The sequence below is a fragment of the Camelus ferus genome, chromosome 17 (assembly GCF_009834535.1).
Source record: "Camelus ferus isolate YT-003-E chromosome 17, BCGSAC_Cfer_1.0, whole genome shotgun sequence".
Classification (NCBI taxonomy): Eukaryota; Metazoa; Chordata; class Mammalia; order Artiodactyla; family Camelidae; genus Camelus; species Camelus ferus.
Window position 1 is genome coordinate 42970003 of NC_045712.1, and position 23184 is coordinate 42993186.

General features: G+C 49.5%; 1 protein-coding gene across 1 annotated transcript in view; it reads right to left on the reverse strand.

Annotated features, from left to right (window-relative positions):
- The window catches only part of ITGA9 (integrin subunit alpha 9), a 315170-nt gene that overhangs the window by 271174 nt on the left and 20812 nt on the right, over nt 1-23184 (reverse strand). Inside the window, exons 4-5 of the mRNA XM_032459242.1 lie at nt 18862-18985; nt 5981-6048 (exon numbers count right to left, since the gene is read on the reverse strand). Of these exons, the coding sequence (XP_032315133.1) occupies nt 5981-6048; nt 18862-18985 (192 nt within the window). The remainder of the gene's footprint in view (nt 1-5980; nt 6049-18861; nt 18986-23184) is intronic.

The following is a 23184-nucleotide window of genomic DNA, read 5'->3' on the forward strand; positions in this document are numbered from 1 at the left end:
AATTCTAGAACAGCAATTAAATAGTAACAAGGAGGTCATCTCTGAAAATGCAACGGGTATTGGAAGGGCATAGCTCAGTGGTAGAGTGTGTGCTTGGCATGCACGAGGTCCTGGGTTCAATCCCCAGTACCTCCCTTAAAAATAAATAAACAGAAATTTGTATCCGTGTGTGTGTGTGTGTGTGTGTGTGTGTGTGTGTGTGTGTGTGTATCTACAGGTATATATAGAATAGATAAACAAGATTATACTGTATAGCGCACGGAAAGGTATACAAGATCTTGTGGTAGCTCACAGTGAAAAAGTATGCGACAATGAATGTATGTATGATCCTGTATAACTGAAAAATTGTGCTCTACACTGGAATTTGACACAACATTGTAAACTGACTATAACTCAATAAAATAAAATTTATAAATAAATAAATAAATCTAATTACCCCTCAAATTAAATAAATTAAAAAACAAAAAAATTATTGGAAAAAAAAAATAAAATGCAAGGTGAACTCCCGGGATGACAACATACAAGGACCCAGACGGAGCCCACACTGTGCGGAGACGGTGACGGGCTGAGGGGAAGGCGGGCGTGCACCGCATCCCTGCAGACACTGGATGTCCTGGGGTGAGGCTTTCTCTCCCCATCCTTCCCCAACAGGAAATCCCTTCTCTTTGATTGTATTTTCTAAAGTAGGTACATGGCAATAAAAAAAATACTAAAAATTACTTTTCTAACAAAACCATTATTTTTTCACTTGGCAGCACCTATTAACCATCTACCACTATGTACAAAAGTTTGTACTAGACACACAGATCAATTAAGTCCCTCTGTATGACATTCCCAGGGAAAGGCAACATGGAAATGTTCAAAATATTACAGAAAACAAATCTGTCTATCCAAAAGGGTTTAAAAAAAGACAATGTTAGAGGAAACCCCTCAGCTGTACAAAAACCCCAAAGGCACAGGCCAGCTGGGCTCCTGGAGATGACGGACACTGTAGGTCGTGCCTCTCACTGCTGAAACACACCCTCCCTCCCTTTGCTTAGCGTCCCCACACTGTCATATGTCAGAAGCACCCTTCCAGGCTGGCCCCTCTCTGCAGAGCTGGCCTCACCACTGGCATAAGCTGCTGGCTTCCAATAAGTCCCTGGAGGCGAGATCCTGCCCCAAGAACTTCAGGTTTCTGATGACAGTTCATAAAGCCACACTGATTCCCGGGGAGCCAATGTCTGAAAAAGCCAGAGCCCTGTAAAGAGACCAGCAGAGAGAGGACAGAGCACACAGGTGGGACAGCACCTGTGTGACAGCGGCAGCGTCAGGACAGCGCTCTGAACGACCTGTATTCTGATGTCCATCCGCAGAAGAACCTTAACCAAGAGGAGGGTGAGCATGGATGGAAGAAAAGCCACCAGACTCCTGCCTGAAGGGGTTGCTCTTGGTTATTCAGGAAGGTATGGACCACGAATGATGCTGAGAAGCATGTCGCTTTAAGGTTCTGAGATCCCGTCCACCTCTGAGGATGCCACTGATGAGAAACCAGGTACTGGTGGAGGTTTCTCACTGTTTTATAAAAATGTATCATTTTCTGCACTCAGGACACATCACAGGGAAAAACATGGGCAGGGCATTCACACACTCACTCCCCTTACACTGATCTACTCTATGCAAGGAACCGTGCTAGTTCTAGACGGGGAGTGAGAAAGACCAATGATCACCGAGCACAGACTTCTTCCCTGGCCTCGAGCTCAGAAAGGAATCTGTCATCAGTGCCTAAACATGAAGGTCACAGAAGGACATAAGGAGCGCTCTCCTCAGTGTCAGCTGCACACATAGCGTAGAGCTTCCTCCACCGGCAGCCCTTCCTGGGCCAAGGCTCTGAGCATCGCAGCGGCCTGTGAGGTCCTTCAGGACACCAGGCAGTGGACCTGCTGCTTCCTCATGACTTAGGTAAAGGTTGAGAAACATACGTCTCACATATCCCTCCTCTCTCAAACATTACAAAGATGGTAAGACAGGGTCATCGCTCTCCTCAAAACCTTTAAAGCCAACAGCTTTGGGGTTTCTCCCCCTCACCTCTTAGGGCACATGCTTCCTTCTCCCTGCAGTTCAAAATAGATAAACAGAGGCCCGGCCTGAGACCCTTAGGGCTGGGGGCAGGGGAACAGCACCTTCTTGGAACTCCCTCCTATTTGGCTTTTTCCATGCGAGGTGTGTGCAGCCTGGGTCATTTCACTGCTGTCCACAAGCGCTGGAAAACGTGATCAATGCTGGGCTCCCCACCACCCAGGAACAGCCAATGCAAATTAACAAGCAGAAGTGCAAGCTTCTCCAAAAGCCCAGGGCCACCACTGCCTAAATCATGTGGGCGGAATCCCGTCAAAAACCAGTGTGGCCCTTTCCCCAACATGCATAACCTCCTGAGGTACACGGGTAACTGGGGTTTCCTGAGAGCAGCCATGGGCTTTTCTCTGTGCCCTGCAAGTCAGCACAAGCTGCGGGGCAAAAGAGTCCTGGGATCTGTGACAGAAGTCTGTGCCCAACAGATTTCCACCCAGACGTCCGCAGGCTGCCAAGGGGCTGCCCCGACGCTGGCAAGGTTGGGCCAGGCCTTCCCTGGATGCTTAGAAGGATCTACCTCTATTGTCCTAGGCTACAGAAATAAATCAAGTTCCCGGAAAGTTCTCCCTTGTCCTCAACGCTGGGCTGAAATTCATGTGGTGTCCATGACTCAAACAGCTCTGATAACCCCACGGTCACTGACCTTCAGGTCAAGCAGGCATCCTGGGCCAGAGTATTCTGGAACAACATGGCCATGATCCAGGCGGCCACAGGAGCACAGCCAGCTTGGGAGGCAGCTGCCTGCCCTGTGCAGGGACAGCCGAGCTCACAGCAAAGGCAAGCCCAAGTGACAAGGTCAGCGGGAGGCAGAAGAGGGGCACCCAGTGCTGCCTGACCCCTTTAACCACATTTCCTGCTTGGCCTCCAACAGCTGAAGTTCCAGAAATGAAGGAGGCAGCGAGTTCAAAGACCTCCGGTTTAGGGAGGCCAGAAGCCTGGGAACTGAGGCAGAGGCCAAAGCCCAGAGAGGCCAGGAGACAAGCGTGGCCAGGTCGGTCACTGCCACCGCCACCCCCCTGCACTCCACACCCCTGCCCTTCCCGCTCCTCCAGCCAGGCCCCCCTCCCACCCAGCCCCAAGGCCCTCGTCTCCCCCGACTGGCTGGCTGGACACACCTCCTCCCCGGGAACTCTTCCTCGTCCTCAGCTCTCCCTCGATACCTCTGATAAGTTCTCATTTCTGCAGTGAACTCAGTTTCTCCCCCCATTATCTAAAGGAGGCTTCTATCCACCCACCCCCAATCCCGGCCCCATGCAGAACACACCTAGTCCAGCCAGAGACTTGCCGGCACTGGCCAAATTGAGGCTGGGTTCCTAAAACATATATGTGAGAACCCCATGCCATGAGCTCACACTGCACGCGTCTAAGGCAGACCCATCGGCTGACCTCTTCCAGGGGATTCTTCCACAGGCAGCGGCCTTTCCACGGGTACCCCATTCCCCAGAATCCTGGCACAAAACCTCCTTCCTCTACTCTACAGTCCCCTGGCCACCCAGCCCACTGATCCTGCCATCATCCTCTCAGACTTCCCCCATCATTTTTATTCCTAAAGCATCCCGCTAGCCTGTCCTGTCATTTTGTGGCTTGGACCACATCACAGCCTCTACCTGCCCACCCTCCAGGCTCTCCTGCTTCCAAACGCCCAGGCACACCAGCCCAGCTTCTCTCAGAGCACTGCCACGGCTGTGTCTGTCACCTGCGTGTGAACTTACAATGGTTCCCAGCTGCCTCCTGGGCTGAGTCACAACGTACTAGACCTCCCGGGAGGAACAGGAGCCACAGAACGTACACAATCTAAATGCTTATGGAGGTGGAAGATGACCAAACAGTGGCCTATGGCAGGATGGTATTTCAAATCAACTGGGGACAGGAAAACGTTTAACACACCAGTATCAGAACAATCAACTATACATTTAGGAAAACAGTGCCGCTCACCTCCATCATACAACATTTGCAAACATAAATCCAAGATGGATTAAAAATATACTCCTCATTATAAAAGTAGCAGAACTAAACATAGGTGGCTATTTCATATTCTTAGGATGGGGAGGACCTTCCTAAGAGAGAGGTCTAGAATCCAAAAAGGAAAAGACTGATAGATTTGACTACATAGGAATGTTTGATGTCAGGTAAAGACACCATCAACAAACTTTTAAAAAAAGTAAAAACTGGTGGGGAAAAAAAAACTGGTGAAACATACAAGAGATAAGAGATTAGTGTTGAACATACAAGTTCCTGGAAGTCAGTATAACAATTTAAAAAATAACAACAGTAGATTAACAACATAAATGAGCAATTTCCAGAAAAATAAATACAAATGGCCAATACTTGAAGAGGAGACTGAACAGCACTAATAATTAGGTAAAGGGCCATTAAAACAATATGAGATCTTTCTCTTTTTTTAAGACAAAAATTTTAAGTGCTGGTGAGAGGGTGCTTGGACAGACAATGACACACAGCCAGAGGGGCTGCTGACTGGTAACCATTTCTGGAGTGCAATTGGCCAGCATGTGTCAAAATTCAAAGTTTGGACAGCTTTCGACTGAGGGATTCCTCTATGAGTCTCATCTAAAGCAGTATGCATTTGTGCACCAAATGTCACCCGTGGGGACCTCTGTTATGAAGCTGCTGGTGACGGTCTAGGGCTGTTCCAGGAGCAACCAAAACCAGTGGTGCCATAGGCCCTTTCTCTCCCTCCCTGTCTCGTCCCCTCCTGCAGCTCTGGGCTGTCCTGGAACAAGTGAAGGAGAAAGTCACACGCTTGGGCCAAGACACAGTATGGACTTTAATCTACCAGGTGATGGGAAGCCACGCAGTCAGAATGACAATGTTTGACCCTTAAAGATTCCTCAGGCTGGTGTGCAGATGACACAGGGTGAAGGCTGAGAAAGGATGCTGCTTGAGGTGATGAATATGTCCTGACACTAGAGGCAGGTGATGACTGCACGACACTGTGAATGTACCAAATACCACTGACTTGTTTGCTTCAAAATGGTTAAAATGGTGAACTTCATATGTGAATTTTACTACAATAAAAGAAAGAATGGACACAGGGCCAGTGTATCTCCAGGCAGTAACAGTGGCTCTTCCAGTGGGGTGATGATGGCGGTGATTACAGCTGTCATATTCGGGATATGCTTTGGAGGTTAAAACACCAGAATTAGAGGTAAAGTAAAAATGACCTTTCTGTTTTGGCCTGAGCAGCTAGATGGATGATGGGGCCACTTACAGAGCAAGGCATGGAACTTTGCACATGACATAAAATCAAAAAAGTGTTTGAGAAACAGGGAGTTGATAGGAAGGGTAAACTTACAGTGGGGAAGAATCACATGAGAAAACAGTCCCTAAAAATGTGCCACTGGCCACAGGTCATGGTCCGACTGCATAGGTACATAAGCATTCAAGTCCACGGTCCTTCAGAATCTGGGAAGGGGGATGGATGGAGTCGTGCATACAATCAAGTCTCTCCACCATAAGGAGAAGGCATGCTCGGAGGTGATGCTCAGACGCCTAACGTATCTCCACGCCTGCCAGCACGGAGACACAAACTCCCCTGAGCACTGTCTCACTTGCTCCGCCTCTTTAATCACTTCCTTCCACCGGCCTCAGAGTCAAGCTGACTCCTGGAGAAATGGTCCCAAAAGGGGTTCCCTCCGAAAGAGCCAGCCCATCCCCTCTGCCCAGCGGTCTCTGGCCAGCAGGTGACCCCATCAGTTTCAACATCCTTCCCTGGATGTGAGGACCAGAATCCACTCCCCATTCAGGTATGTGGGGGCATCAGAAGACGTGCCTGTAAGGGCTCCCCAGTCACCATCAGCAAGGAAATGAGCACCAACGAGAGAAGAAAGGGCCCAACGGTGACACCCACCTCGGTGAAGACGCCTGCTATCCCCGCCTGGCAGGAGCCGTGCTCTTCTCCGTACTTCTTCTTATACTCTAGAGGGGGAGGGAAGGGAAGAGAAGAAACCACAGCCGTGTCAGTGTGTGCCAGTCGTGTGTGGAGCGGCCGAGCGTGCTGGCCACGTCCCCGGGTGCGGCTGCGGGCCCGGCCCAGGGACGCCGTCCAGACTGGGGCGCAGAAGGAAAGTCTCAGGAATCCACCCGACCTCAAAAATCCAGGCTCCAGTGCCATCAGGTAGAGAGGCTGCCAAGTGCCCTGGTGGACTTCCTCTGGGCATGTGGGGAAAGAAGAGCAGCAAACCATGGTAATTAAGTGGGAGGCTGGTGACAATTATTTCATTCACTGCAGAAAGGACGGGGAGCCCCAGTATGAAGAAGGGGCTGAAAACATGCCCCAGAGACGGACTGATGTGGCCAGCCCAGTGTGGAGTCCCCTGGAAGACGACCAAGCCTCCCCAAAAGACACTCCATGCAGCTAGAGGCAATGCATTCTCTACCGTGCAACCAGAAACCAGCCCTTGGAGCCCCGGGGCTGCAGGAAAACGGAAGCGGGGGGGGGGGGGGTGCTCCACCAGACAGGCCCCAGCACACGATGCGATACTGGCACTGACACCTCTGTCTTCCTCGTGTGGAAGGAGAAAATGAGATCTCTCCAGGTCAAAAGAAAACAAATGGATAAGTTTTCTTCCTCCACCATTCATCCCCTCAGTTCCCAACGTGCCAACTCAACGCAATGGGGCATTCGGTGGCTGCTGTCTCATTTTTAGGTTGGCATTTTAAGTTCAATGCATTCCGGGCACTGTGGCAACCATGCCCACTCACCATTTCATCAATCCCTCACCCCTGGGAGCCCGTGTTGCCATTTGTCAACACGTAAAACTCCTGAGGCTCAGAGAGGTTAAGTGAATCGTCCAAGGTCACACAGCTAGTACATGACAAAGCCAGAATTCTATCCAAGTTCAGCAGGCTCAGAAATTCATTCTTTTGCCTCTGTGGCCCATCAAAGGTTTTGCAAAGTGAGTGACTATATAAAACCTAGGAGGTGAACAACTATTTGAAATAATAACACCAGTAAACACAGAGATGGAGAGATGTGCATTTTCAGTGACTCTAATGACATGTGAAACTGACACTGTTGGACACCAGCTCATGGCTGTCCCTGGGCACCTTCAGGTCAGGGCTACCCCATAAAATAACCCAGTGACTGCCATGTCACCCCCTGGGCTCTTGACAAGTCTCTGGCCCCATTAAACGCAATATACTCAATTCTGAAACACAAAATAAATAATATAAAGGAACAATGAAGCTGTGATTGCAACACAGCGCCACTTCCTGTGGCCCAGAGTGTGTCCTGGAGGAGAAGCGGGGGCGGAGGGGGGAGCGGACCCTAGGGGAATACACAGAGTAATTCAGTTTCTAACAACACTCACCGCAGAGCCTGGTAACATTTTCCAGTAAGTGGCCATTAACCAACTGCTAAATTACAACAGAATGTCAATGGGGTTACTCCTTTTCCAGGGGAGGGCTAAATCAGTTCCTCCTGCGTTGTCCTGTTATAACAAAGAGAACTCACGGGCCTACCAGAAAGAAACCCAGCGACAACGGAACATGATACTTCTCTGCAAAATCTTGCACTTGGGCCGGGAGCGGGGCTTATACAAAGTCATAAGAGCTCCTGCGTCAAATTGTATGATGGCAAGAAATGATAAAAATAATAAAGTCTATACTAAATAGCACAATGGCAAGAAGAATCAAAACGTTCCCATTGGAACAGTTACATTAAATGTGGAAGGTCTGGCAAAAAGCATTTCCACCCACTGACTCCGGGGTAAACACCCCATTGTAAGTCTTGAATGAATGAAATGTATGAAGGAAACTCAGGCCCCAAGAGCTGAAGGAAACTACAGTACAGCATGAATGAGTTCAGTCTCATAAATTTAGGACATGAATAGGAATTACGTGGGAATCTTCCATCTTTTAAAGACAACAGACTCAGGGAGAGGGTACAGCTCAGTGGCAGAGCACGTGCTCAGCATGCACGAGGTCCTGGGTTCCATCCCCAGCACTGCTATTTAAAAAAATTAATTAAAAACAACAAACACGTAAAGAAGAGTCTCAAGGTCTCCTTTGCAAAAGGGACTCCAAAAACAGATAGGAAAACCTGTCTTTCTCCAGCTCATCCCCAAACTGCTGGCGAGCTCTGAGCCAGGAGCAGGCCCCGGGGTGCCTGTGGCGGCCACAGCCATCCTCGGAGCCGGGAGCTCGCCACTCCCGCAGAAGGCCCGCAGGGGAAGCCCTCTGTCAGCACCCCCACCTCAGCCAGCACCACAGCACCATAGCCATAGCCATAGCTGGGCTTTCCAAGGCCAGCCCCGGCCAGCTCCCGAGCTGGAAGAGAGCACTGTGGGCCAGAGATACACAGCAAGCAGGCTGCTCACACTGTCTCTGACTTCCCTGAAACCCCAGGGTCTCCACCTGCCTTCCCAGGATGCTCAAGAGCAAGGAATCAAACCATGAGGGGCTCCTGACCAGTACCCATGACTCCTGATTTGGGGGCAGGCTGTGTTCTGACCTTCCAGAATCCTCTGTGACTCCATGATTAACCCCTTCAACTTGCGACAGGATCCAGTGCCCCGTCCCCAACCCATCCCACCACACACACTTTGGGGGGCAGTTGTGGCAACTCTAGGAAGGCTAGAGTTGCCACCGGTGTGACCGGATCAGACGTCTTCACATGCCACAGCCTTCTAGAACCCGCCTCAGTTTCTCCACCCAGGTGACCTGGCAGGTATAGGTAAGTGATGCCCTCTCCCCATCTCAGAAAGTGTTTGTTCATCACACAGTTTACTCAACACAGATGTGAGGATCACCCATCCCAGTGCCCCCTGACACCAGCCCTGCACCAGGTGCAGTGTGTGATGACGCTGCACAGACGGAGAGCGTACCCACTGCTGCCCGCACTCAGACACCAGCCCGGGTGGAGACCCAAGACCATCAGACACAGTCCTTCAGCCGCTAAGCTCCTGAACTTCCCAACGTGCTTGCCTCGGACCTTTGTGCCTCCCAATCTCCCAGCCCTGTCTCTGTCTTCCAGCCCATCAGGCTCCCTGACCTCCACCCCAGCCTTGCTGGAAGAGGAGCTGTATTCTGGGTACCAGGAATCCTGCTTCTCCAACCAGTGGCCTAAGGATGGCAAGGGGTGTGACTGTAGCAGGGCCAGGATGCACAGGACAGATTTTTCTGGGCTTTCCAAACCTGGGTTGGCTGATTCCACCTTGGGCAATTCTGGCTCTTCGTGGGCCCCAGGTAGAGCTGGACAGAATATTCACATCCAGTTCTTCAACGCTGGCCCACGCCCTGGCGTGACCCTTCACAGACAGTCCTCAAAGATCTAAGGACACAGACAGGACAGCCCAAGCCGGAGACACCGAGCCTCCTGTCCAAGACCAGCCCTCCTGGCACAAAGCGCTCTTCATCTAAAAGCCAGACTCCTCTGACAAAGGGACACGAGCAGCCTTCGCGAAACACTCTGAAGCTGTTCTCAGCAACCACGCAGCACCACTGTGGGAGCACAGCCACCACGCCCAGGGTCTGTGCCCCGCCTGCCCCTTTCCAGTAGAGAAAACAAACAAGAAACACCCACACTGTGCTGGCCCATTGGACAGTGAAAAATCCTGATTAAGTGAGAAGCGACCTAAGAAAGCATGTGTATAGTCAACAGGGCCACACAACAGGTAAACAGGCACCTCAGGGTGCAGGGGTGACCCTTAGAGCCCAGGCCTGGGCTATGGTGGGCTTCTCCAGAGATACCTGCCAGTCACATAGGACCCTGGACTACAGCACGCTTCTGGCGTTTTCACTCTTCTGACTGCTATTACCATGAGTTAAGAATAGCAATTTCCATGAGTTAAGAATACCACTGTTATTTTAACCTGATTCCTTCTGCAAAAAAAGAAAAAAACATATATATTTTGTATAAATAGAATATATATATATATATAATGTATAAGCAGAATATAAATATATAACATATAAATAAAATATACTAAAATATATTTATATATATATAAATAAGGCAGGTTGAAGTTTCTCTCTCAGCCAGTTTTCAAACACAGGCCTTTCTTCTTATAGGGCCGTCTACCAGAGCCATATGCTAAAACGCTCAGTTTTGTTTGCCTACATGGAAGAAGGCAGGAGAGCCTCCACCACAGAGCTCTGAGAAGGGAAGTGGGCTGTCCCCCCGACCCACCCAGCATCCCCAAGAAAGGCCCCGGGGTTATCCACCTCCCCTCCACTGAGAAGTCCAGGAAGTGCAGGGTGGAGGGATCAAGCCTCCAGGCTCCTGTGTTCCAGGAAGAACCCCTCCTGCACACACAAAGGCTCTGGCCCTGCAGCCAGGCTGCTCCCAGGCATGTCCACTCACCTCCAAATGCCCCCAGGACGTGGCAGGGCGGAGCAGACTGCAACACACCAGCTCCCTCCCTCTCTGCTCTGGAACAAAATCTTTATCCATTCTGAAGCAGCAAGGAAGAATCAGGCTTGGCAGCTCACAGATGCTGTAACAAACCTGACTCTGTTGAACGTGGGGGAACTGAACCAGGGAAGCAAGATGAGGTTGAACGAGGGGGCCTGGAAATCACTTAGAGGAGCTGGAAACAGGTTGGGAAGCTCTGTCTTCCTGCTGCAGGTGAGTCTGAATTATGTGGCCTGCGTCACACACTTTGATTCATGAAGTTGTGTGGCTCCTCCAGTCTAAAAATGGTAGTATTTCCCTTGGTTTAGCTGCTGGTTTTACTAAACCCTGTCTAAACAGCAGGCAATTCAGAGAGGAAAAAATACTGGTTTCTAAAATGTTCACAACCTACAACTCAATGCATGGAGCTTACACTAACGAATTTGATTCATTCAAGAATTAAATTAGGTGGGATTACTTTCCGTACTCTCCCCAAAACACGGGTGGGATAAAACCAACCCCTGGACAGATCAAGATTTATATACAGTGTAACATATGTTCTCCCTACTAAGCTCTCTTCCTTTTATCCATCTGGGGAAGTTTCATCTTTCAAAGCCAGTCTTTTTAACACCTCAATTTCAAAATTATTTTTCCATAGTTCCTTAACTTAGCCATGAAATCAAGTATCAGAGGGAAAAAAACAGTTCTCCAGTCTTAGTTCTGGAATTTCTGCTTGATTTCTAAGTGAATACTGATAATTAAACAACTCAGAGGACAAGGAACTCGGGCAGACAGATCGCTAGTAATCAAAACAGCATTTAAACATACAAAACTGAAGAGAGGACAAAACTACCCTCAGCTACAAGAACCACAGTATAAATGGGGTTGGGGGGAATGATCTAAATAGCTAGCTTAATGAGCAAGGGAGAACATTTTATCAAAATAATTGGCGATGAAGCTATCAAAGGTGAGCATTAAAGGAAAGCTGCATGAAGCCAGAAACTTACAATTACGTGAGAGGAAGAGGCTTTAAGAGGGGGAAAGATCTTCAGAGAATTAGAGATAATTCTAACCCTATTCATTCATTTTACAGAGGAAGTCACTGCTACTCAGAGAGCACACTTGGCTTATTTAAAGCCACACAGCTATTTAGCCTGAGTCAGGATTCAAGAGCAGGGCTCCTGACTTGCAACCTGTTTCAGCCACACCATCATGCTTCACAGAGCACATTTCCAGTGATAACATTCTCATCCTCTAATGAAAAAAAAAAGGTTTCCAAGGATGGATGAATGGATAAACAACAGGTGGTATATACAGACAATGGAGTACTATTCAGCCTTAAAAAGGAAGTTTTAGGGGCAGGATATGGCTTAGTGGTAGACTGTGTGCTTAGCATGCATGAGGTTTTGGGTTCAATCCCCAGGTACCTCCACTAAAAATTATAAATAAATAAATAAACCTAATTACCTCCCTGCTGCTGGCCCCCCCCCAAATTTTTTTAATAAAAAGGAAGGACGTTCTGACACATGCTACAGCATGGATGAATCTTGAAAATATCACGTTAAGCAAAGTAAGTTAGACACAAAGGGGCAAAGGCTGTACGATTCCACTGATGTGGTATCTAAAGTGGTTCAATTCTCTGAAACAATCCTTTCTCTGTCAAGTAAGTCTGTGACCTTCGTTCATCTCCCTAAGGCTCAGTTTTCTCATCTATACAATGGAGATAAGAATATTTACCCACCCCAGAAAAACGATGTGATTACTCACTAAGACCATAAATGGTAAGGTGTACCCAGCACAACACCTGGAACCCAGCAGGTCTTGGTAAATGTCAGGTGAACCTGAATCTGTTAGTTTCAATGAAAGAAACAACACCTACGACAATCCATCACACAGATGTGCAATTTAAAAGAGAAGGTTCATAAAATTTGAATATCCCTAAGGAAACTACTAGATGACCCAGTTTAAGACATCAATAATTCCATGCAATGTATGGAAACATGTTTAAAGTGTAGAATGTATTTGTGCCCAAGATAAGAATTCTTGGCACCCAAGGATGAGCTTGATGGGGCTCTCTGACCCCCAAGAGCCACTGCCAGAGACTTGGCCTTCTCCTCTGGCCCTGGCTGCCCCCTCCAGCCACCCTCCAGCTCCCCCATCTCAAGGTCCCTCTCTGCATTAACTGGCCATAATACAGAACTGCAACTGTTTTTTTTTTTTTTTTTTAATTTGCTCTATTTACTTAAATGAGATAATGTTTATGAAAGCTCTTTGGAAACCATAAAGTCCTATGTAAATGTAGAGTTCTTTATTTAATAAAAATTTATGGAGCTTGTTCTTGAATTCTCAAGTGGATCAATTTACCCTTTTATGGTTCTCCCCAAAACAGAAACACAACAAAAGAAAACCTCAATAGCTTCTCATTTGTAAATGGATCTTGATTGATTTGTATCCCCCGTGGAGCCCAGCCTTCAACATCAGAAGAGGGAGAAAGAATCCTTCCATCTGAACGGGGGATCTATTTCCTTCTATAGAAAGGATCTTGGCCTTGAGAAATGCAAAAGCCATTGGAAATAAAAGGTCTGGCCACCTCCAGACAACAAAAGAAAATTGTACAGAAACCTGTGCAATTAATGGGACAACTTTAAAGCACAGCCCCATTTGATAAATTAAGACCCCGACAATTCCAAACTTGAGAACACTTACACATGGCATGTATTAAACTTTAGGTCACCGATAAAAAGAGGAGACCTTCCAAGCAAATAAACTGTGCAAAAATGACCTGCAAAGGTATTTTAAAAATGATCTTCTTTTCAAGGAGCCTTGAAATCATTTTAGTAATAACCCAGCTTTTCATGCTCCATGATCTGTTCATTAAAGCAGGATCTGTGGGACACCTTACAAGAAAGTTTAACAACACCGTGTTAGTACTTAAAAGGTAATTAACAAAATTCCCGATTACTGAGTGTTCACTCTGAGCCAGGAACTGTGTCAGGCACATAATGTACCACAAACAACTCTGAAGCAGGAGATGATCTCCCCACAGTTACAGGAGGGCACTGAGGTTCTAGCGGGTTTGCCGGAAGTCACCCACTCGGAAAGCAGGGGCTATGGGCGCAATCACGGGAATGAGCGAGTGGTGAAGCCAGAGTCTGAAGTCAGGTCTAACAGACAAGAGCACTCTAAGTGCATTTCTGTGTCAGTGTTTTCTTTGGAACACTTTTTGTTAATTTAGCTGAGCTGCTCCCAGATTATTTAGTATTAGTGAGAATAAAACGATGACCTGTTTATAGCCCCCTCCTGCCAACCTCTGGCTTCTTGCCTGCGTGGACTCAAGGGCAGAGGACGAAAGACATCTCTGTGCTTGGTTTAATCAGTGCACTGACTTAACTTCGGGGAGTCCTAAAATACCATGACTTGCTCAATGGTAACTCATGTCTTATGGTGCGTGCTCTTTGACGTACCAAGAGTTACCCCCACGTGTTTTCCCCCACATTCTGATAAAAGCCAACACCATAGGGTAGTCACAAGGATGCTCCCGTATCAAACATAAACGGGACGTAAGGGTATGCTCCATCCGTTTATCTTACTTTGCGTCCTCAATTCATCTTTGTTTCCCATTCCGTCTACATTTCCTGGTTCCAAATGGGATCTCCCAATAGCATTTCCCACCCAACCATAAACAGGAAACACCTGAAAAGTCACGAGAAGAAATGTCCTTGCGCCAAACCCAAAGACCAATTTTTTCTAAGAATTCGAAAGTCTGAGACATTTTGGACAGGTGCCCACACACTTGGAGGCTTCCCTCAATCAAAGCAGCATCCTGGAGAGAGCAAGCTGGGCCCTCAAGGAGACCCACCGTCAGGCCACAGCGAGAGAACAGTGTGTGGTCTTTCTGAGCACTCGCACCTGCATTTTCTCATGAGCTTCCCACAATAACCCTCAGATGCCAACACAACAGAGGTATCACCGCGTCCATTCCCACTGACGGTCCAGCCACAGGTCCAAGGCCACAGAGGTGGAAACATGGAAGATGGGGGCCACACCAAGCCTCTACCTCGTCCTGGGGCCTTCCCACTAGTCCCAGGACGTGCCCATCACCCACAGCCACGATCAACACCAATTCCCACCATTCCTCTCTTCCACAGGCCTCAACAGGCTGCAGACTTTAAGTGAGTCTCTGTTTTTCCAGTTGTGAAATGAGACTAACCTGCCTTAATGCCACCTCGCACGTGGATGCAGCTGGGGCCCTGGGAGAGGCACCCAGCCCCAGACACGGGCCTGGGAGCCTCTCCCCTCTCAGCTCTGCCACTTCTGAAACAGCACTTGCCCTCTCTGTTTTCCCCCGTGGATCGGGAACTTCTTGGCTTCTATCCATCAGGCACTTAGCACAGCATCTAACAGTTACTTAATAAAGAGGAGTGGACTCTATTCCTGGTGAACAAATTAGTCACCCAATAGTCATTAACAAACACGTGCTCAGCAGAGAGTACAGTAGCACAGAATATGGGATATTAGCCTAACTACGCTTAGCGTATGCAGTCTCCCCTCACATCCGTGATGGAGTTGGTCCAGGACCCCTCTGCGGATACCAAGACCTGCAGGTGCTCAAGTCCCTTGTGTAAAATGGCAACACAGTTGGTCTCCATATCCTTAGCCGAAGAAGGCCAACTGTAGTATTTTATACACACACACCCATACACACACACCCATACATACACATACACACACACACACACACACACACACACACACGTATGATGCTGAGCACGGCTCTAAGAACTTACAGGCTTTAACTCACTGAATCCTCCTCTCAGCCCCTTGAGGCAGGTTCAGCACAAGGAACGTATCCGAAGCCATGCCATAACAAGAGGCAGAGCCCTAGTGGTCTGGGCCCAGAGGTGTGCTCTTAGCCACCACCCTACTTTGTCTCTTCTTGTGCGACATGTGAATAAAAGAATGGAAATTAGAACTTGGCCTGAGAAGCCACGCCACATCTCTGAACTGCTGTAAAGACAAAGGGGCCGGTCTGGGTGATCTCTGAGAGGTCCCTGTCAAGCTCCAGAGTACTTTCCTTGTGCCTGACCACGACGTCATCCCCCACCTGGAAATGATAGCTCACAATACTGAGCTTTTCCACATGAAGAGAAAATAATGGGTGTCTAAGAGCCTCAGTGGGTTCAGTGTAGACCACAAAGCAGGGAGGTGGAGATGCCAAAGCCAGAGCACAGGCAAGGGCCCTAACTGGTCACCTGACCCTGTCAGTCCAGTCTTTTAGAGAAATCTAAGTGACTGCCACCCCTCGCCTCTTACAGGACCAAGAACTATAGAAACGTTCTGTTCAGTCCCCCACTGTCCTACGGGGCTGCTCTTATACCCCAGACTCCCCGCCCCAGCCCCACCCCATACTCCTCCCTGGGCAACAAATGAGTTAGGACACACTAGTGTGTGCCCCTGGGGAAGCAGGGTGGGGCAAGGCACAACCATTTTGCTACTTTCCTTGCAGCTCCATTTGGCCATCATTATGTCGAAAAACAACCAGAGGAAAGAGTGAATCTAAAGGCCCGGGCCCATCCCACAGCCACTGTTGTATGAGGAATTTGGGTTCCTGGGGCAGTCTGTGTCAGTCAGCTATTACTATGTAACAACCATGAAATCCCCTTAGCAAACAGTGACAGACATTTATTTCTTACATGTACGTCTAGACATCAGCTGGGCTCTGGCTTCAGGTTTGGGCTTCAGGTCTACTCCACATGTCTCTCTTCTGGGACCAGTGAGCTACGGGGGATGCAGTCCTGGCGATCATCTGAAGCATCCAGAGGAGTTGGGGGGAAACCTACAAGGCCTCTTAAGGCCCAGGCCCAGAGTGCACACTCTACTGTGAATGAGGGACACGTGGGGCAGACGTGAAGTCAACCTGTCGCTGGCCCTGTGCTGCCCTCCTTGGCTCACACAGGCTTCCATGTTCCTGCCAAGGTCGGGTCAGGGCCACCAGCAAAGAAGGGGAAGACAGGCAGGTGCTTCGAGGACCTTGACTCCCAAAACGTTCACACGCCTCTCCCCTCGTGATTACACCTCTGGGGTAGTTCAGTCACCCTCTCCTGTTTTGTGAGGGTTGATGGCTGGCTCCTATTTCTCATTTACAGCAGAAACTCCAAAACACAAACAGAAATCACCACTAACCACCAGGGAACAAAGTAATTTGCCGAGGTTAGATGGATGCAAAATTCAAAACCTACCCTTATCTACCACTTGCTGTTTGAGTGACCTTTGGCAATTAAACACCGGGTCTCAGCGTCCTCATCGGTAACAGGAGAAAGGCAACACAGAAGTCCACCGAGGGGCCCCCAGGCCCCCTCGGCCCTTACCATTTCCAAGGCATGGCCAGATTGCCACCTGCCAGCTCTTGCATCTCTCTTCCTGGGGGGGAGGGGGGGCTTCCCTGCCCACACTCGTGTCCTGGCGGGATACAGAGCCGGCCCCCTCAGTCCTCAGGCGGAATCACTCTGGGGTGTGTCCTATGCCAGCCCAGAGCTGCCCAGAGACTGCACCCCAGCTGCCCAGGGTGGTAACTCGTGGGGGGACACATCCCTCTCCTTTCTTACTTTCCCACTCCCCTGCTGGTGTCTTCTGGAATAACTTCCAAAACAAACTACCTGCATTTAAACCCACACCAAGAAAGATGCCTTGTTTACAGGGTTTTGTTAAGATTAAAGGAAAGAACATAACAAATCCTCAGGCTAACCCTAGTCTACAGCTGATCCCCCCAGCTGCCTGATGACAGACACTCTAAAAGTCTGGGTCACGGCAGCTCCAGGCACAGGACACGCGGCCCTGGCTCCCTCTCCCCAGGGCTGTCCTTTGGCTTTCTGATGCTTACGGCGGTCAACAGGGCCATCGCCAGGGACGATAATGTGGCCCTATTTCACAAGCATCTTCTGGGAAAACCAGAGTGTTGTCCTGTTGCACAACTAGCTGGGTTTGACCCCCACTGTCTCCATCCCTCCATTAGACCCTCTCACTTTTCCTCAGCCTGAGGTGCTACCCAGAGAGCCATTCCAGGGCCTTTTCCTCTTTCCTCCTGGAAAAAAAGGGAGCAAGACCCAGTCCTGGCCCCTTATCTGTGTGTGGACACAACCCACCCCACCCCCCTCTTGACTGATTACATTATTAGCTATTTTTCCAAAGCAGTTTTCCTTCTGATCAGGGCAAGATAAACAGGGCCAGAGTTCACTTGCCCCACTGGGTCCTGCCAGAGCTGATCAGAGGCTGACGTGGGAGAAAAGAAGGCTCTCCTCTGATGGGAGAGGGTCTGTGCATGCTCCCTGCAGGAACCCAGCCACTTCTGTGGGGCCATTTCATCAAACACCCTGCTGAGGCCACCTGAGTACCCTCATGGGCCCTGGAGGGTCGTCCGTGAGGCAGAGAAATGCATGTGTCCCGACAGCATTGCTCAGAGCCCTCTCTGGTGGCTGCAAAATTTGAAACAAGGGAAAAGCCAGGAAGGCCCACGGGAAAGGTGGACGTGGGCTCATGGATACGTCTGTCCAAATAAATTAGGGGGCGAATTAGAACATAAACAGCCCAGCACTTCGTTCATCTGAATTAGGCTTAGGAAACCCTGAGAGTACAAGCTGTAACACTGAAGAAAATGACACTGAATCCTTAAAGCTCGAATTCAACTGAGCTAAGCAATGAGGGGCTGGATGGGCCTCAGCCCAGGCATCTGAAGATTCCAAGCAGGAAGGCTGAGAAAACACTTTCCCTCCCAAACCCCAAGTGCCCTGGGTGAGGAGTTCTCAAAATCGTGCTGAGGGTGCACCCAATGCTCAGACCCCCCACCACGGTGCACAGACCTGATCAGGAGGAAACTCAGACATCGGGTGTGACATAGTGACTGAACTCTGGGCCTTCTCCTCCCCTTGCCCCAGGACATCTGTTCACGAGCATGGCCAGGAGCTGTCTCCAGAGCCTTATGACCATCTGGGAGCTGCTTAGGACCGTGGAGACCATCTGAGCCCACCTCCGAATTTTCAGGGAAGGAAACTGAGGCTCAGAGAGGGAAAGCAAGTTTCCCAAGGCTGCACAGCATCTGGCAGTGCCAGGAAACCAAGAAGCTGGTGTGTTTCAGTTTGAGGCTTCATAAAGCTTGGTGAGTGCCAGGAACTCTGTGGCACCGATGGGCAAGGCTGGGCAAGGCCTGGAAACGCTGTCCCTTCTCATGTTCCTCATTACCTGAGCAGAGCCTGGGGCACCCAGAGGCCACCTGGGGACACGGTGCAGCCCTCCTGTTGAGTGTGGGAAGCTGGGGGAAATGTTTGGTGATATGGAGATGGGCAGGGGCTATTTAGGGTGTGATGTGGGTCGGGGGAGAGGGAGAATGAATCAGTGCTCACCTTCATAGCAAGGGATCAGCGTCCTGCCTTTGGCCTGGAGGTTGGACGGAATGATGTAGCAGAAGCCGTGGGGCAGGATGTGGTCCGTCTCGTAGTAGATGTTCTTCCAGCGGTGGGCACAGGCCTAGAGGGCAGAGAGAGGTTCAGAGGAGCAAAGTCAGGCCCAGGAGATCGCAAAGCAGAGCCCAGCAGTACTGGATGGTTCCGTCGGAGGAGAGAGGAGCAGAGGGGCCAGGAAGCCATCTTCTCTCTAACCCGTCCACACCGGGATCAGGTGCTAGGCTGGGTGTCAGCAGACCCCAAAAGCCTGGGAGGTACCCCTCGGGGGCAGCAGGGAGAAGCCAGACAATAAACACACATGTACACAAATGAGCACTGTAGCAAGTACTGGGAAGGAGAGACATTGCATTAGGGCACGGAGAATCTGGGAGGGGAAAGGATGGTTTTCACCTAAAGGATGAGAAAGAGCTAACCACACCGGGCCCAGAGGGATGTGTTCCAGGACAGGATATCAGGGGCAAAGGAGAAGGAGGCTCAGAGGTCCAAGAGAAAGAAAGGAGGCCCGTAGGGCAGGTCTAAAGTGACTGTGATGGGAGAGAGTTGAGGTCAAAGGGGGTGAGGGGCCCAGCCCCTTGGGGATGACCGTGACTTCAGTGGGTGTGTGATGAGAAGCTGGTGGAGAGTCTTGCGGGTGGCACGGTCTGATTCAATTTGGAAAGAACCGCGCTGCCTCATGGAGACTGCAGGCGGGTGAGGATGGAGGTGAACATCCAGGTGGGAGATGCTACTGTCTGGACCAGGTCGGGGGCAGTGGAGATGAGAGAAGGGGGTGGCCTCAGAATGTAAGCTAGAGGTACAGCTGATGGGCCCAGGGACCCACCAGGTGTGGGGAGAGACGGAAGGAACAGGAAACCAGGTAAAGAACAAGACAAGTACCCAACATCTGCCTCAGGGCCCTCGGGCCAGGATGCATGCTCCTTGTGGGCAGTTGTTAATTCATTCATCCATCGTGTATTTACTGGGTCCCGGGCTCTGTGTTGGGCACCAAGGATATAGCAGTGAACAGTCCTGGGTCCATGTGATGGAGAACATGCTGAGAAACAGCCAGGGACAAGGCTGCTCCTCTGCCCACAACAGACCCAGACCTTCATGGAACCACCTGCTCACCCACCAGAATAGCCGTGGGCCTCCATCAAACCTGAGACACTTGAGAACCACCTGAAAGCCTTACTAAATCACAGACCAATGGGCCCCATCCCAAGATCTGGCTTGGCCAGTCTAGAGAGCCCTGAGAATTTGAATTTCTAACAAGCACCCAGGGGAGCCGAGGCTACTGGTCTGAGCGGCACCTTCTGGAGCTTCTTTTCAGGTTCAAGGCAAAATATTAGCTTGAACCCTATAAAATGACTGATATTTGACTATATCATTAACTAAAAGTAAATGTTTATTGATATTTTTTGAAGTGAATTTACATACAGAAAAATGCACCGATCTCAAGAGTACCATCTAATGAGCTCTGACAAACACGTACACTCCTGTAGCCAAGGCCCTAGCAAGACAGAGAACATTTCCACCTCATCAGGACAGTCCCATGGACCAGGAAGTGGCTGGGTTTGACAGGCTGGTCAGGGAATTCCACCCTGAGGAGGTGATATCAGAGCAGAGACCTGAAGAAAGTGAGGGAGCAGCTGGGAGGGGCCCTGGGGTGGCGAGAGCTCGGCATGAGTGGGGAGGTGAGGCCGTTGGAGACAGACCAACCCTCTGGTCAGCTCTGGACAGCGGTCTCCCAGAACTGGGGTCAAACCTGTCAGGAGACCCAGGGAGGGAGGGCAGTTCTGGGAGCTAGAAGCAGGAACAGAGACCAGAGCAACCTTTCCCACTAGCACAGGACACACCCAGCTTCCTGCTGGGACCAGCCTCCCGCCCCTGCTCCCTGGGAGCATCTCTGCACATTCAGACACCCCTGAGGCTCCCGAGGGGCTGGCCTGCAAAGGTGTGCACTCTGCCCAGCTCACTTCTCGTGGACGTCCGCACACACTTCTGTTACCAGGTCACTTCACTCTGGCCAACAGATTGATTATTTTAAGATGCAATCTTTTAAGTAAATGCAAGTTTTTCATTTCTTGGTTTGTCTCCTTCAAACAGTTTTTACAGGGTGTAACTTCCAGCATTTACACGGTGCACACTTGACCTCTTCTGCAACCCTGGAAGGTAGGAAGATGTCCTAGAGTTCCCACTTTCCCTCTGGGAACCCTGAGTATCAGAGAGAGCTAGTCAGGGCTGCAAACAGGACCAGAACCCACACTTTAGGGTCCTCCTTGTCTCACTAGAAAACATTTCTGTCTTAAAACTCCCAATTCCCACCTAAGAAGCCATCATTACCCACTCTTTGAGGCAGGTCAGGTACCTATCGTCCTTACAGCCTTCCCCACAGATCTCAGGACCCTGGAAACCATCACTCTGGGGTCCAACAGGATGCCCAGGCCACCACACGAGGGAGGGGGCTCTCCAGGGCCTGGTTACCCCTGGGGTTGCTCTACAAAAACGTCACGGCTTGCCAGTTCTCTGGACTTCCTCCAAGCAGACCGTCCACAGGCCACTGACAACACCGCTCTCTGTCCACAGGAGAAAGAGAGCACAGGAGGACGGGAAAGCTTGGCTGGCCCACACTCTGCCTCTTGTGCTATGACATCAAAGTACAAAAAACAATCTCCTGTTACTCCTTAGACTGCAAACCACCTGCACCCCAAGCCCGTGAGTACTGTTCTGTGCCTCAAGCACATTTCTTGATAGACATCAGGCAAGAAGACATAAAAAGGTGTCACTAAGTGAATAATCACTCCATTCCACTAAGCTTTTTAATTTTTTTTTAAATGTCTGACTCAATTCGGGTAGCTTGCAAACTTGAATCACTTGTCATCTAATTAGCTGGTACATTAGTTAGTTGCATTTTTGTTGATGAGTTTGGCAAAGCCCTCAGCTCCTAGGGCTTGTGTTTCACTGTATCTCTGGGTTAGAGGGCCTGTAAAGAAGACGGGAGTTTATCACGAAGCATGCTGACTCCTGTAAGGACGGACTTTCTGTATTTAATGTCTAGCTTACTGTCTTTTTTTTTTTTTTTAAGGGGCCATAAACTGTTTAAGGAGTGATCTTGGAGAATTCCTAGATGATCCAAATCATGCACTGCACAGTAAACTAAACTAAAATTAAGGCATTCTGTGAGGTCAGAGATCAAAGTGTCAAAGGCAGTTTGCGTGTAAGAAAACAAGGAAAAGAATCTCTGAATATAAATTATAGAAGGAAAAGACTTTGTTTAGCCCCGACTATCCTTATATACACACATATGTCAATCTGATCCCTAAATTAACAAAAAATTCCTGGAGACTGTCTCCAAAGCACTAATATCTCCATCAATCTCTCCAGATGAGTTCTGCTGTGAGGGAGGAAGGCAAACAGAGCAGGGAAGACCAACAGGCAAAGACAGAACCTCTGGAAACAGCAAGGCTTACTGCAACTCAGATTCCGATGAATTATAACAAAGGGGGGGAGGGTCTAGGACCACCCCAAATCTTAGAATCTGACATAGTTCAAGTTACAAGGGTTGTTTTTCCTCCCAAAAGAATAAAAAGGAAAAAAAAATGAGCAGTTTATTTCAAAGGCCTTTTTTTGTATGAAAAAAGCACGGCCTTCCTGGGGAGGAAGGGAGTACTGGGCCCCTCCTGATGGCTCAGCCACAAAGGCATGTAAGTCTCCCCCACTCCACCCACCCATCCCTAACACATGCAAAGATGGACAGAGCTTTCACCATGCCTCAGGTCCACCCAGCACAGCCAGGGCCAGGTTCTGGGCCACTGAGAATGGGGTTGGAGGGCACCAGGGCAGTGATGCCACAGATCGCCCCCACCTCAAAGAAGCCCCCCTCCAAGGGAGGAGGGAGTGGCCTGAGAGGTACAGGGAAGGTGGCTTCTGTGATTCTGAGAATGTTCCCTTACTGAAAATTTGTCAAGCTGTACACAGCACTTTCCTGCATGGATGTTACAGAGCAAAAAAAAAAAAGTTCACTAAAAAAAAAATAATTCGGGAAACAAAGTAACAGAAGTAAATGCAAAAATGTATCCTGTAGCTTTCAAAAAACGGACAGATGAGAAGTGGTTAACAGATAGCGACTATTCTGATGCTGGAAAGGAAATAGCCAAGAGATAGAGCTGAGAGCACTGCTTCCTCCCAGAAAGCAGCTAGATGTCGATTGTGTCTGTTGTCTCAGCCTTGGAGACCAATGAAGAGCAGAAGTATCAGACCACAACATGGTGAGCCACTCTCCCA